This window comes from Heteronotia binoei, chromosome 14, assembly GCF_032191835.1.
Source record: "Heteronotia binoei isolate CCM8104 ecotype False Entrance Well chromosome 14, APGP_CSIRO_Hbin_v1, whole genome shotgun sequence".
NCBI classification, from domain to species: Eukaryota; Metazoa; Chordata; class Lepidosauria; order Squamata; family Gekkonidae; genus Heteronotia; species Heteronotia binoei.
Window position 1 is genome coordinate 54,428,901 of NC_083236.1, and position 15,658 is coordinate 54,444,558.

Here is a 15,658-nt window from a genome sequence, read left to right on the forward strand (position 1 = left end):
TTCAATCCCCGGCGTCTCCAAGTAAAAGGGACAAAAGTGAGTAAGTGATGGGGAAAAGAGCTCTGCGGAATTGGACTCTGGAGAGAGCCTCTACGAGTCTGAGTGAGTCGGCAAGGCAACAACCCTGACATTAGTGGACCAACGGTCTGATTCAGTTAGAAGGCAGCCCATGTGCGTGTGTGGACCGGGGAATCCCACCTCGCGTGAAGTCCCAGGGAGCGGGACCGGTGAGAAATCGGTCGCCAGGAGAACAACTCAAAAATCAAAACTAGCTTGAAAGGGAGGAATGACGAAAGGTAGGGAACGCGTCGACCGATCGATTAGATCAGGGTGGCCAAACTGCGGCTCGGGAGACACATGTGGGCCTTTCATACGTATTATTGTGTGACTCTCCAAGCCCCCCACTAATCTGTTGGCCAGCTTGGAGAATGTATTTAAAGTTAAAGTTGCCTTCTTCCCACCTCTTCCTCTCTCCTCACCCATCTATTTTCCTCCCTCCCTCCCCTCCCCCCCTTCCTTCCTTCTCTCCCTCAAACATCTGACATTCATATCTTCTGGCTCTCATACACTGAACCTTTATTCTATGTGGCTCTTACATTAAGCATCCTTGGACACCCCTGGGTTAGATGAATCCAACTGATCCATTAAAAATGCCCACATCTCCTGAATCGTGCGTGTTTGCGTCCATACAAACTTCCAGTGCAATGACCATAAATGCAGGTGTGTACAGTATTTGGTCAAATGCAAGATTAGGTTTTTCCCTGGCATGTCTTCCAGAAAAGGAGGTGTGTCCAGTAATACTTTGGGAAGGGTAATATTTTAAGGGGGTTCTCTAACATTCCGGGTCCTCTTCCTCAGGATGGAAGGAAGGAAGGAAGGAAGGAAGGAAGGAAGGAAGGAAGGAAGGAAGGAAGGAAGGAAGGAAGGAAGGAAGGAAGGAAGGAAGGAAGGAAGGAAGGAAGGAAGGAAGGAAGGAAGGAAGTCCTGAGATCTTGGAAGCTAAGGATTGTCGGTCATGACTAGTATTTTCACGGGAGACTTCCAAGGAATACCAGGGTTGGGTCGCAGAGGTAGGAATGGCAAATCACCTCAGAACCTCTCTTGCCTTGAAAACCTTACAGGGTCACCATAAGTCAGCTTTGACTTGACCGCACTTTCCAGAGGGAGGGAGAGCGAGAGAAAGAGCCAGTGTGGTGGTGTGTGGTTAAGAGTGTCCGACTAGTATCTGGGAGATCTGGGTTCAATCCTCGCCGGCGCCATCGGGGAGAAAGGGAGGGTTTTCAAACGAATCAAATAAATCACGCACCCTTCCTTTATGGCCCGCCTTTGTCCCCAGCGGAGGTCCAAGGCGGCTTACAACCTTCTCCTCTTCTTCATCCGACCCTCCTAAGCACCCTATGAGGCAGTTCGGTTGAGAGTGTGTGTGACTCCCCCGAGGCGGGGGGCGGGGGGAGATTCGAACCTGGGCCGTCCAGATTTTAGACCAGGGGTGGCCAAACTTGTTTAACGTAAGAGCCTCATAGAATAAACGTCAGATGTTCCAGAGCTGCAAGACAAGGAAGGAAGGAAAGCAAATGGATTGGGGGAGGGAGGGAGAGGTGAAAAGAAAGCAACTTTAAACGCATGATCCAAACTGCTGGCTCGGCTTGGTGAAGTGAGTTAAAAAGACAAATCGTCTTCTCCAAGGCAGCTGGTGGGGCAGTGGGGGCTTCGAGAGCCACACAAAATGTGTGAAAGAGCCTCGTGGGGCTCCCAAGCCACTGTTTGGCCACCCCTGGTCTAGTCGGACCCGCTGGGGCCAAGAACACAACGGCTTCCTGAGCCCTGCCCTGGAAGGAACGGCTCTCCCGGCAAAGAGAGACACAAGGGAAGGCTTGCGCGGGGGGGCCTCTCGAGGCAGGCGCTGGCAGGGAAGGGAGCAAGAGGGCAGCAGAAAGCGCCCAGACGGCTGAAGACCAGCGCCGCCACTGCCGTCGGAGCGAAGCTGCTGCGGGCAGAGCCTCCCGCCTCTCAAACCCACCCACCCCCTTAGATCCAACTAGATCCCCCGGTCATCGCCTCCTGCAGCCTCCGGACTTCTCTTCCTCCCGCTTCCCTCTTCGCCTTCCAGTCGTCGGGGCTTTTCGCCTCTGAAAGTGCTGGTGTCCCTCTTCTTCTTCTTCTGGCTGGTGGCCCTCTTCTTCTCCTTCTTCTTCTGGCTGGTGCCCCTCTTCTTCTTCGGGTTGGTGTCCCTCTTCTTCTTCTTCTGGCTGGTGGCCCTCTTCTTCTCCTTCTTCTTCTGGCTGGTGCCCCTCTTCTTCTTCGGGTTGGTGGCCCTCTTCTTCTTCTTCTGGCTGGTGGCCCTCTTCTTCTCCTTCTTCTTCTGGCTGGTGCCCCTCTTCTTCTTGGGGTGGTGGCCCTCTTCTTCTCTTCTCCTCCTCCTCCTCCTCCTCCTTCTTCAAGAAATTCTTGACCGACACTCCCCGCCTCTTTCTCTCCAGGTGCGAAGAAGATCGCTCTTCCCACAAGCACTTGGCAGGAAGGGGGAGGGGAGGAAAGGAGTGTGTGAGCTGGGTTCGAATCTCCCCTTGGGCACTAAAGCACGCGCTTTGGCAAGGCCCTGCAAAAGCAGAATGGGTTGAATGCTTGGCTTCGCTTCTCCCTCCCCGTTCTCCCCCCCAGGGGAGGACCCGACGTGGATCGCTTTGTAGGTCGGCTTTCTGGGAACGAAGGCGGACAACCAAGAAAAGGGCAGACCGAGACGAGTCGCGTCTGAGCCCGTCTATCGCAGCGGAGGCGGAGGAGGAGAAGATGATATTGGATTTATATCCCTCCTTTCACTCAGAGTCCCGAGTCCAGCAACAGCGCCGCAAAGGCTCACAAAACTCGTGGCGAGGTAGGAATCCAAGAAGCTACGGCAGCTACTCAGGAGAACTCATCCCCTGAGAGGAAAGGAGGAGGTGTTATCCTCGCCCAGTTAAAAACCTCCCGACGGGACGGAGAATCAGGCAGACCCCCTCTCTGCGGCTCTCCCACCCCACATGTATCCACTCCCTCCCCCTCCCGCCACCCAGACCGGGCAAGGCCCTGCAAAAGCACCGAAAAGCCAAGACCTGGTCCTCCGGGGTGAAGTCGGTGGAGTCTTTAGGATCTCTCGGGGCTCTCCGAATACCGCTTTTGCTTCCCTCCTCACGTCGACGGGAAGTGAAAGCCCAGCGGCCCAAGCCCGGCTTCGAACCCGTCGCCTCTGGCTTGGTCCGCTGCTTTGACGTGGAGGTTTTTTTCTGTAAGGACCTCTTTCCGCCGCCCCGTGGAAAGTGACCAGCTCCTCCGCCCAAAGGGAGCTCCCTTTTCAGGCCTCTCCAATGTTCCCTCTCCGCTGCAGAGTCTCGGGGACAAAAATTCTACTTGGTGAGCTACTGGCAGGAAAGTGGTGAGCGACTGCATAAATCAGAGCGCTCTGGGGTCATCCTTCCTGAGCTCAGACAAAAACGTGTGAGCCTGAGGCTAAACATCTGTGAGCTAGCTCATGCTCACTCAGCTTAGAGAAAACACTGGGCCTCTCTGGAAGGCCAGTGACCCCCCTCCCTCCCTCCCCCCCCCCTCAATTCTCTGTAAGGCTTAAAAAGAGACTCGAGTCTCCATTTGGTGGGTGGAATTATTAACAGGACGCACATTTCCCCCTCCTCCCACAGAGGGCAGGAGGGACCAAGCGGTAGAATACATTGCTTATTAAGCTAGAATTAACTGCCCCCCTAGGAGTTAATTAAATTCCTTCTTGAAACCCAGGTTTGATGGGGAGGGGAGAGACATCAGACACAGCCATCCACATGACGGGTCCGCTTTGAGAAATTGGCCATTTATACTTGGCAATTAGTCCGATTTTTATTCTGTATCATTAAAGTCTGGGTTGGTTTTATTGCTTTTGGGGGGGGGTGTCTCCAAACAAAACCAGAGGGAGGGGGGAATCAAACCCCTTTAGACGGGTCTCTCCCCCAAAAAGTCCATTTGTTTATTCCACCGGCTTTATTTCACATTATGTTTTGATTACAATTGAAAGTTAATTCTTTCTTTTCTTTTTTTTACTGTACCTGCATAATAAAAGTAGCTATTCTCTTCGGAGTGCTGCAAAAAAATTATAGCATGTACATCTTGGAAAGACTGTAAACAAAAGAATATTAGCAAAGAAGAATATTAGTTTTACAGTATACCTTGTAAAAGATTTCCCCCCCTTATCTATGAGACAGATGTGTAAAATGTGGTTTGACTGAGAGACTATTCTATGGGGGCAAGGGGGAGGGGAGAATATAAGGGACAATTTTGCTCAAAAAATCTGGGCAGGGGGAGGGGATAACTTATTCAACAGAGCAGACTTCTTAAATCTGAAGCAAACACTGAAACGGACAAGTTAGCCTCTCCCCATTTTAAAAGGGTAAAACACTGCTAAAAGTTTTGCACTCAAGGCTAGCCTCCAAGGGTTTCCCTGCTGTCTTCCATTTTGCATTCAGAACAAATGGGTGTCACTGCATATTTTTCTTCCTTTTTTTTTTTTAATTCCCCCCACCCCCAGTCTGATCAACCTGCATGGAGGAAACTTGTTTCCTGTCTTAAGAAAAATAAATAGATAATCCTATTTCAAAATTATTCAACTAAAAGCACCCCCCCCCCCCCAATTAACTGGTCAATAATCACACCTTATCTTACAGGTTAATTAGTCAAAGTTCAATATACTTTCTTGGCATGTCCTTTGGGCCACGATTGACAAGAGCAAAAGAAACAAGCGTCAACATTAAGCAGCCTGGAGAATTCCACAATCACTCAGAAATTACACAGAAATAGTGAAAAATCAGACTTGGCTCGAGCAGGTGGCGAGGAACCCTTCTCTCCTGGTTTTCTTGCTCAAGAGCGCGATGAAGCTGGCACCGCATCTCTCGCCATGGCACCCAGGAATTTAAGAAAACACACTTTCCTTTTAAAAGTTCAACTCAGGGACAGAGTAAAAATATAGTTCTAAGGTTTAAAAAAAAGAAGAAGAAGCAAACTGGTTTTGAAGTTTAAAAAGAAAATAACCCAGAGAGTTTGGAAAGCGAAACCACCAGGTGTAGGGTGGAGACGGCCATTTATAAATATAGACTCGAACTAATTTCAGTTTGCAAAGAAGAGAGAAAGACAGAGAGATTATTGGAGGGCAATGGAAGTTCAAGCATCTTCTTCCAGCTGTTGGCTGCACCGTTAGGGAAATATCTTCAGAGTACAATGTACACAGACCTCAACAGGGTTCCACTTCTGCGATGTGTCGCTAGGTATTATCCAGAAGTCCACAGTCCTTCCCCCCCCTCACCCAGCCGCAATGCAAGGACAGGCCGGCCATTCTCAGACTTGCTGTTTTTCTTCCCCACTTCCTCCAGTGGGGTGGGGGGGGGGGAGTGGGTCCTTTAAAGAGGGAATACTAGAAATCCAGAGAACGTGGAGTACTTCCAGCCCCCCATCAAGTTTCCTCGCTCCAGTTTTAAATAGGCCCGGTCTCCTTTCTCCATCTGGATCAAGACCCCGTTGCTGGCGGCTTCTCGGGTGACGTCTTGGTCCCCGGCAAAGGCCGAAATCACCGGCCACCCGTTGAGCATCAGGCTGACCTAGAGAGGAGAAAAAAGAGAACGAAAGCCTTGGGTCAGTGGAAAAGGAAGGGAGAGAAAAGAGAAGGGCGATTCTTGGGGAGCAATGCTCCCTCTAAGCTGTGGAGTCCCATTTTCCAGTTTCAACCGACCAGCAATAACAATATACAAAATCTCATAGTCACAGACCATAATTTCTGACTACAGAAAAGCATCCTCGTATTCAAATTCCACCAACGTTAAACCTTAAAAAATGGCACTATTCACCATCTCTACTTTGTTAAAAAAACTCCTGTTTATTTATGGCTGAAAACAATATTTTGCTACTGCCTGAGTTACAGACTTCTTAACCGTGGAGTCTTGAGAGCAAAAATTCTACTCTGGGAGTTGCTGGCATTAAAGTCGTGAGCTGCTGCATCGCTGAGTGTGCTCCGGGGCCCTTTTTCCTGACTGAAGACAAAAAAGGTGGGAGTCGGAGGCTAAAAAACTGTGAGCTAGCTCACACAAACTCAGCTCAGAGGGAACACTGCTGGGCAGGCAGGGACGGCCTGTTCTAACCACCAGCGGCCATAAAAAGAGATTCTCTCCCCTCCCCCCCTTTCTTGTTTATTAGATGATATAAAGCACAAAGACAGCAGATGAACGTTCAGCACAAGATCCGTGAAAATGCTATAATTCCCGGATCATCCCCTTTCTTCAAACTACTGTCTTATACAAAAAAAAAAAATCCCCTCCCAACCATGTATGGAATTAGGAACCTGATGTCATAAGCATCCAAGGTCATCCGGCAGGGGATCTCAGGAGAAGAAAGGAAGGAGGAGGGGAGGCAAAGAAGAAGGTGGATGGGAAAACAAGGCCTGGCCCTGGAAGATGATGCAGGAAGCCCTTCCCCCCCCACCCCACCCCACCCCGCCTCTGCAACTGTCCTTAAAGCATCCTACCCACCCCAGAAACAAAATGTGGACTTGGTTAGTCCAGCTGCTCAGAGGGGAAGGCGATCTTGGATCTCCCCCCCCTCAGCAGACACCCTGTGAGTTAGGTGATGATGATATTGGAGTTATATCCCACTCTATACTCTGAAGGAAGAGCCCCGTGGCACAAGTGTTAAAGCTGCAGTACTGCAGTCCTAAGCTCTCTTCACGATCTGAGTTCGATCCCCGGGGCAAGCTGGGTTTTCAGGTAGCCGGCTCGAGGTTGACTCTGCCTTCCATCCTTCCGAGGTCAGTAAAATGAGTACCCAGCTTCCTGGGGGGAAAGTGTAATGACCGGGGAAGGCAATGGCAAACCACCCCGTAAAAAGTCTGCCGTGAAAACGTGAAAGCAATGTCACCCCAGAGTCGGAAACAACTGGTGCTTGCACAGGGGACCTTTCCTTTTCTTATACTCTGAAGTTCAGAGTGGTCACAATCTCCTTAACCTTCCCCACCCACCACAACAGACACCCTGTGAGGCGGGTGGGGCTGAGAGAGTTCTGACAGCTGCCTTTTCAAGGACAACCTCTGCCTGACCCCAGGCCATTCCAGCAGCCACTAGTGGGGACTCAAACCTGGTTCTCCCAGAGAAGAGTCCGCACACTTCACTACTCCACCAAACTGGCTCTGCGAGGGGGATGAATGCCATGTGTGGGGGTTCTGGTCGGAACCTTCTGGGCCAGCGCCCAGATTGAGAGAGCTCTCCCAAAAGCTGCCCTTTCAAGAACAGCTCTGCCAGAGCTATGGCTGACCCGAGGCCATTCCAGCAGCCGCAAGTGGAGGATTGAGAACTCAAACCCAGTTCTCCCACTCCACCAAACTGGCTCTGAGTGGGGGATGAATGCCATGTGTGGGGGTTCTGGTCGGAACCTTCTGGGCCAGCGCCCAGATTGAGAGAGCTCTCCCAACTAGCTGCCCTTTCAAGAACAGCTCTGCCAGAGCTATGGCTGACCCGAGGCCATTCCAGCAGCTGCAAGTGGAGGAGTGGGAACTCAAACCCAGTTCTCCCACTCTACCAAACTGGCTCTGAGTGGGGGATGAATGCCACATGTGAGGGTTCTGGTCGGAACCTTCTGGGCCAGATGCCTTCCCTGTTGCAAAAGGGAGCTACCGTTCACCTTTCAGGAAAAGGCAGGATTTATTCCTTCGCCGCACCTCAAAGCCGAGAGAGCGAAAGCAAGGAGAGCTCCAGGCAGCCTGTCTGAAGTGCATGGTGGGGAGGGGGCTTATCCCTTTGCAAAGCAGCAGAAGCACCGAATCCCTGACAGAGCCAATATCTCTGGTAAAGCAACTGCCTCCTATTTGCTTAAATGAGCTAAATCATAGGGGGGATGCACTTCTGGGAGGGGGGCACCTTTGCAGCAAGCAAATGCAGCCACCAGTAATTAGGGATGTACCTAAAAGTCTAGATCAATAAAGCTTTCCATCTCGTCATTGTTACAGCGACTGACAGCTATTGATACCAGGGATCTAGAATATAGGTAGCCAGGCCAGGCCGTCTCTGAAGATCTGATGCTTCTCTACACAAATGGAGCTGGAGATATAAATACACACAGAAAGGGAGAGGTCTGGTCTACAGATCTAGTCCCAACCCATGCTCCCTCTAAGCTGTGGGGTCTTGTGAGCCAAAAAAAATCTACTTTGTGAGCTACTGGCATTCAAGTTGTGAGCTGCTGCATCAATTGGTTTGCTCTGGGGCCCTTTTCCCTGAGCGAAGACGAAAAAAATGGGTGAGCCGGAGGCTAAAAAAACGGTGAGCTAGCTCACACTACATCAGCTTAGAGGGAACAATGGTTCCAGCTGCAAAAATCACAGGCCACTCAAGTTAGGCAGCTTTTTTAAAAACAAAAACAAAACAGGAATTACAAGAAAAGAAAACTGCATTTGCACACATTCCCTATGCAAAATAGGGGCAGGTGAGTTATGTTCATGCCCACCTATTTTGGAGGCAGGCTCGCACAGATAAAAGTTCCAGGTAGGGCTTACTTCTGAGTAAAGCCTCCAGGAGTTCAGGCCACTCCTCTCCTAATTTCCTGCTACATTGCTATGGCAAGAGGTCCAGTGGTACAGATAAAGAAGGACAGGCATGGAGCTACAGCTCAAAGATCCAGGAACCATCAAACTATCCCTGAAAGCCAAGTCAAGGGCATCTTTGCTGGTCACAGCTTCGCTCACATTTCCTGCTAGATCTGCCAAGAAGTCCACAGTGTCAACAGGGCCTGTGGATGTGTGTGTGTGTGTGGGGGGAATCTAGAGCAGGGGTGTCAAACATGCAGTTTGGGGTCCGAATCAGGCCTCAGAGGGCTCCTATAAGGCCCCTGAGCAACTGGCTGTCATTTGCTTCCTTCGCCCTCTCTCTTGCTTCCTTCTGCATAACAGCTTGCTTTGCCAGGCTTGCTCAGTCGCACAGGAGCTACAGAGCAAAACCTCTATTTTCTCCATTGGCTGAAGCTTCTCTTGGGGAGGAAGGGGGGGGGAGGAATAGCTTGCTTTGCCAGGTTCTCTCAATCACACAGCAGAGCTACTAAGCCAGATCTCTCTTCTTTCTATTGACTAAGGCTCCCCCCACCCCCTGGGAAAGGAAGGAAAGAGCCAGAGCTTCCTTTGCCCAGTTCCCTGAATCCCATGGGAGAAATACAAAGAAAGCACCTTTAAGACCAATGAGTGCTAACGTTTTAAGCATGTTTTAAGTTTCTTAAAATATATTTGTGTCTATCTGTGTTCTTTATAAAATTTATATCTCTGCTACCTAATCTTAAATAGGTACTCACATAGCCCTGCCTGACATGGCCCGGCTCAACCCGAAACGCCTGGCCCCTCAAGGTCTCTTTTATGTCCAATCCGGCCCTCATAACAAATGGTATATGTGGGAAGGGAGCAAAGGTTATCAATATTTCTCACCCTATTCCAGTAAAGTAACAGCAGCCATGTGGATGATAAGAACTTCAGACGAGCTGTGCTGGATTAGATCCGTGGTCTATCTAGTCCGGCATCCTGCCTCACATCAGCTGGCCAACCAGTTCCTCTGGATCTGTTGCAGCCCAAAACAAGCACCGGTTTGGGGCACCTTTCATTAGCCATTTAAGACGTCTCAAGGTTTTGTTTTCCTTTATTCCTGCATCCTTTTTAGAAAAGGAGAGGTGCGGATTTGTGCAGGAGCATGAAAAAAGGGGAGGGGCGGTGACTCAGCGGTTAGAGCATCTGCTTGGTAAGCAGAAGGTCCCAGGTTCAATCCCCGGCATCTCCAACTCAAAAGGGTCCAGGCAAATAGGCACGGAAAAACCTCAGCTTGAGACCCTGGTGAGCCGCTGACAGTCTGAGTATTCAATACTGACTTTGATGGACCAAGGGCCTGATTCAGTATAAGGCGGCTTCATATGTTCATCTGTTAAAGCATCATTTATGCAATTTGGGGGGGAAAAAATAACAGGCCCCAGGATTAATTTGAGCAAGGGATACAGTTGTACCTTCAGGCTCTGCCCACCTATGTGTGTCTCTTTCCGGCTGATCTCACGGGCTGTAGTATTACTCAGCCTCCATCTTTAATACCTCCCTTCGGCGATTTGCAGCTGTTGAACATCTTCACAATTCGGGTTAAGCTCAGGGCCGGCAGCAACTCCAGTCAATTTTTAACCCTGTCCTAAAGTCGCCATCGATTCCTTAAACTGAGCAGCTTCAAAACAGCAGTCCGGGATCAAAGCAATACCACTATAAAGGGATGGGGAGGGGTTTTGGCCAACGCCTGTGGTTTTTGAGGGCATTGGCTGCAAAGCAAATCGGCCTTGGAGCTTTGGATTTCAGCTTGGGGGGGGGGGGCGTGGTACACAGCTCCTGGGCGCCCTGCTCCTGGGAAGTAAAACTGGATTTTGTCCATATTGTCAGCGTTACCAATACTGAAAGAGTAAAGAGAAAATGCCCTTGAATAAAAGAAGCAGGAAGGGGGAGCAGGAGAAGGTTATGACTTTGCATGGGGATCTTCAAGGCTTGGTTTGAAATACAGAATCAGTTCCCATTTCAGGAAAAGGGGACACGGGTGGAGACTGATACTCCTTCTAAGCTGTGGAGTCTCGTGAGCAAAAATTCCACTTTGTGAGCTACTGGCATTCAAGTTGCGAGCTGCTGCATCAATGAGCTTGCTCTGGGGCCGCTTATCTCAAGCTGAGACGAAAGTGCGCAAGCCAGAAGCTAAAAAACTGTGAGCTAGCTCACAGTGTCTCAGAGAGGCCCCGAATCGGAAAGAAAACACTGCAAGACGAAGTCTTCCTGCGAGGTGCCCCAGTCGGAATACAGGGGTGGTGAGAAGCACCCGTCCAGTCAAAGCCAACTTATGACCCTTCCCCCCCATCCCCAGTAGGGTTTCCAAGGCAAGAGATGAACAGAGGTGGTTTGCCACGGCCCGCCTCTGCATAGCAACCCTGGACTTCCTTGGTGGTCTCCCATCCATGTATGAACCAAGGCTGACCCTGCTTAGCTTCTGAGAGCCGCTGAGATCGGTATAGCCTGGGAGATCTAAGCAAGAGAAGTTCAGAAGTGGCCCTTTCGAGAAGTTCGGAGGTGGTTTGCCACGGCCTGCCTCTACACAGCGACCTTGGACTTTCCTGCGGGTCTCCCATCCAAAGGCTAAGCAGGGCCGACTCAGCTTAGCTTTTTGAGAATCTGACTAGAGATCAGCCTAACCTGGGCGAACCAGGTCAGTGCAATTGGAATGGAATGAGTCTCTATTGTCATGGGGTTTGCAGAAGGGAGTGTCTCTAAACCATTAACCTCTGCCTAGGAACCCCTTGGACTTCCTCAGTGGTCTCCCATCCCAATGCTAACCGGGGCTGACTCTGCTTAGCTTTGAAGATCTGGCTGGTCCAGGTCAGAGCAATTGGACTCCAGCAGGTCTAATGGGGTTTCATAGAATCATAGAAGGGACCTCCAGGGTCATCTAGTCCAACCCCCTGCACAATGCAGGAAACTCACAAACACCTCCCCCTAAATTCACAGGATCTTCATCGCTGTCAGATGGCCATCTAGCCTCTGTTTAAAAACCTCCAAGGAAGGAGAGCCCACCACCTCCCGAGGAAGCCTGTTCCACTGAGGAACCGCTCTAACGGTCAGGAAGTTCTTCCTAATGTTAAGCCGGAAACTCTTTTGATTTAATTTCAACCCACTGGTTTTGGTCCTACCTTCCGGGATTGCAGATGGGAGTGTCCCCTATACCTTCACACCAGAGAGGAAACGGCCTATGAGTCATTCCTTTGGCTTTGAATGTCGAAGGCCCCTTTGCAAAGGAGCAAAAGCGCTGCTTGGGTTGGGAAGAAAGGACAGGCGGCTTCCAGTCCAGGTGCGAAGATCTGCACACCCGGATCCTCCACAGGTTTGCCCAGGAGTCAACCTGGATGGATCGGAGCTTCCTCCCCGACCAGCCTGCCCAAAAGGCTTCTCCGTTCCCAGCCCGGACTCTCCTCCGCCACCCCTCTCTTCCTTGCTGGCTCCCACCGCCCTCTGCCCCAAGGCCGAGTCCCCCCCCCCCCCCAGCCAAACCCAGCAAAGTCTGACCTGGATCGTCTGCCGGTTGTAGACCTTCACGACGTGGAAATTAAAGCTGTAAATCCCTTTCCGGGGCGCGATGAAAGTGCTGCGTTCCGAATCAAAGTTGAGGCCGATGTTCACTAGTACCTGCAAGGCAAAGGGAGGGGGTGAGCGAGAGAGAGGGCCTGGGGGGAGGTTCCCCTAACAGGGTTCTCTGAAAAGGAGGCAGGTTTGCTTTTGGGGGGGGGGGAGGAGGGAGAGGCTGCTGGCAGGGGGGAACCGCCAGAAGTACAGCACAGCTCCGGGATCCGGCTCCCCCTGGACGGATGTGCTTCTCTAAGGAGGCGCCCAGAGCTTCCTAACCAGACCCCCCACGGGAAGAACAGGAGGCGCTTTCCCTGGAGGTTCATGCCCCCAGTGAGAATGGAGCTCAGTCCTGCAATGCCGCCGTCCCCGCCCCCCAAAGATCTCTCCAGGCTCTCTTTTCCCCTCTCTCTTTTCTTGGGAGGGACAGTGGCTCAGTGGTAGAGCATCTGCTTGGGAAGCGGAAAGTCCCAGGTTCAATCCCCGGCATCTCCGACTCAAAAGGGTCCAGGCAAATAGGCGTGAAAAACCTCAGCTTGAGACCCTGGAGAGCCGCTGCCAGTCTGAGTAGACAATGCTGACTTTGATGGACTGAGGGTCTGAGTCAGCAGAAGACCGCTTCATATGTTCCCGCTCAGGTTTTAACGGTGGGTTCAAATTCCCCTCGGGAGGAACCTCCGACGGCTTCGTCTTATGGCCATCCTTTAGGGGAGGGGAGGGGTGGCTCAGCGGTGGCAGAGGGTCTGCTCGGTAAGCAGGAGGTCCCAGGTTCGATCCCCGGCATCTCCAACTCAAAAGGGTCCAGGCAAATAGGCGCGGAAAAACCTCAGCTGTAGACCCCGAAGAGCCGCTGCCGGTCTGAGTAGACAAGACTGACTTGGATGGACCGAGGAGGGTCTGATTCAGTAGAAGGCAGCTTCATCATATGTTCATAAGCGGGCGCTGCCTCGGGGAAGGTAGCGGGCTCCGAAGAATGTTGGAGTGGGGGGGGGGAGAGAAGGGCAGATCCAAGCCCGCCCCTCCTAATCCGAACCCCCCCTTCTTTCCGTCCCCTCAAAACCGTGAGCCCCCCTCCCCAAGAAAGCCCCTTACCTGGTCGAAATAGATGATCATGGTGCGGTTGCTCATCTCCGACGGCTCGTGGTTGGTGCTGCGGATGGCCGAGAAGGCCACCTTGGCGCTGCCCGAGCGGACGGAGATGCCCAGAGCCGTGCCGGTGGGGTCGGAGGTGGGGTTGGAGTCGCACACCACCAGGCACTTGCCTTCCAGGATGATGGGCTCCGTCTCGTTCTGCGCCCGCGCCCCCGGCGCCAGCCAAGCCAAGGCCAGCAGCAGCTGCAGCTCCGGCGCCCGCATCGCGGCTTCCCCCGTGCGCTGCGGCGGCGTCCAAGCGGCCAGCAGAGCCGGCTTTCCCCGAGGGGGCGGGCGGGCGGGCGGGGAAGCGCTAGGCGGCCGTCGTCCTCGCCGCCTCCTCCTCCTTCTCCGGCTGGCCTGGCTGCCTCTAGTCGTCCCTCTCCGGCTTCTTCCCCCGACGGGCGGCCAGCAGCAGCGGCAGCTGGAGCGGCTGAGGCGGCCACTGGCGAAGCGCAAAAGCGCACGGCCGCATAGCGCACGGCCGCTCCAAGCCCCGGCGCGCCCGCTGCCTTCCTGTCCGCCCACCCGCCCGGCGACGGCTCTAGCTCTGACCGGAGCTCCCTCGCCTGCCGCCGGCCGAGCACACAAAGGCGTCCCCCCCGCCTTCCCCGCCAGCCCGGCCCTTTCGTCAGCGCCGGCCCCCTCCCGCCCTCCGCCAATCCGCGCCCGGCGCGCTCCCCCTCGCCCAATGGACGCCCCGTCCGTCTCTGGCCGCCCCAAGGCGGAGGGGCTGGCGGCGGCGAGGTGGGTAAAGAGGCAGGTGGAGGAGACGGGCCAGCCGAGCAGGAGCGCGCTGGAGCCGCGGCGGCGGTGGTCGCCGCTGCCCCGCGCTCGGTCACCCCGCAAAAAAACCCCACCGTTTCCCTCCCCGCCCAAAAGTCCTCCGAGGGGACCCCCGGAACCAAGGCTGCTGGTACGGCGCAGGTAAGGAGGAGAAGCGAGTCCACTGCCAGGGGGTGGGAAGGGAAGGCAGGGGGGCAGCAGGGGACAGAGAGGCGTCGCCCCAGGGGGTAGGGACTGAGGCTTGGCCACCCAGGGTCCTCCGGTGCCCTCGCCGTCTGACTTGGCTTGGGGAAGCGGGGGAGGGGGGTGTAGGCAAAGTTAGGGCGCAAGAGAAGAGGGGAAGTTGCAGGAAGAGAGAGAGCTGACGCACCAAATCTAGGCAATTGCCTAGGGCGCCAATCTTCTGGGGGCCCCACATTGGGTGACTCGCGACTCAGTGATGTTCTCAGTAGGGGAGGGGGGGCGCACCAAGTTAACCTTGCTAGGGCCGGCCCTGGCCACACTGGAGGGGCTCTAGACGAAGAGGGAAAGGGTGGGGGTCTAGGGTCAATTTTGGTAGGGCCCTCTTCAAGGCAGTGGGGGCTGGAAAGGCGGTGAAGTTTGGTGTGCCTCTGAGCCCAGCATCTGGGAAGAGATGGGGGGTTATGTATTTATTTAATTCATTGAGGCCCCGCCTTGTCCCTCAGTGGGGATACAAAGCCTCCTTCTCCTCTCCTCCGAGCTATCCCCCACATCTGAGGTCCAGAAATGGCCAATAAAGAAGTCGGTGGGATCTGGAGGGAGAGAGAGAGGCAGTGTGGCACAGTGGTTAGAGAGCCTCACATTCGGGTCTAGAAGGCCTGGATTCAGATCCACCTCCCCATCTCTGCCATTTTAAAATCACCTCATTGGGTGACCTTGGAACCAGGCACTCCCGATCAGCCCACCTATCTCGCAGGGCTGTTGTGAAAAGGGGTGGGAGCCAGCAAGGAGAAGACGCTCTCAGTGCCACTCTCTTCGTTCGAAGGACTCCCAGGTTCTGCCCCGAAGGATCAACAGGTCCTAAGGCTGAGTCCAAGCTAGGACTCGACTGGGTTTTTCACAGCCAGTTTGGTGTAGTGGTTAAGTGCACTGACTCTTATCTGGGAGAACCGGGTTTGAATCCCCACTCCTCCACTTGCACCTGCTGGAATGGCCTTGGGTCAGCCCGATGCTCTGGTAGCTCTTGCAGGAGATGTCCTTGAAAGGGCAGCTGCGGTAAGAGCCCTCTCAGCCCCACCCAGCTCACAGGGTGTCTGTTGTGGGGAGGGGGAATGTTAAGGAGATTGTGACCACTCTGAGACTCTGAGATTCAGAGAATAGGGCGGGATATAAATCCAATATCATCATCTTCTTCTTCTCTCAAGAGCAGTTCTCTCAGAGCTCTCTCAGCCCCACCTCCCTCACAGGGTGTCTGTGTCGGGAAAGGGAAAGGCGATTTGTGAGCTGGTCTGAGACTTCCTCGTGTAGTGAAGGGTGGGGTCTAAATCCAACTCCAACCTCTTCTGCTACTTTTCAAAAACAGGCAAGAGGGGAAAGCAGGGGGACAATGCATGTGTG

General features: G+C 53.2%; 1 protein-coding gene across 1 annotated transcript; it reads right to left on the reverse strand.

The window, feature by feature from the left end:
* Window positions 1-3,986: 3,986 nt before the first annotated feature.
* Window positions 3,987-13,543, reverse strand: CBLN1 (cerebellin 1 precursor). Its single transcript, XM_060254318.1, has 3 exons — window positions 13,256-13,543; window positions 12,107-12,226; window positions 3,987-5,612 (listed from the first exon to the last, which is right to left on the reverse strand). The coding sequence occupies exons 1-3, from the start codon at window positions 13,517-13,519 to the stop codon at window positions 5,415-5,417; spliced, it is 582 nt and encodes a 193-aa protein (XP_060110301.1). The 5' UTR covers window positions 13,520-13,543; the 3' UTR covers window positions 3,987-5,414.
* Window positions 13,544-15,658: the final 2,115 nt, after the last annotated feature.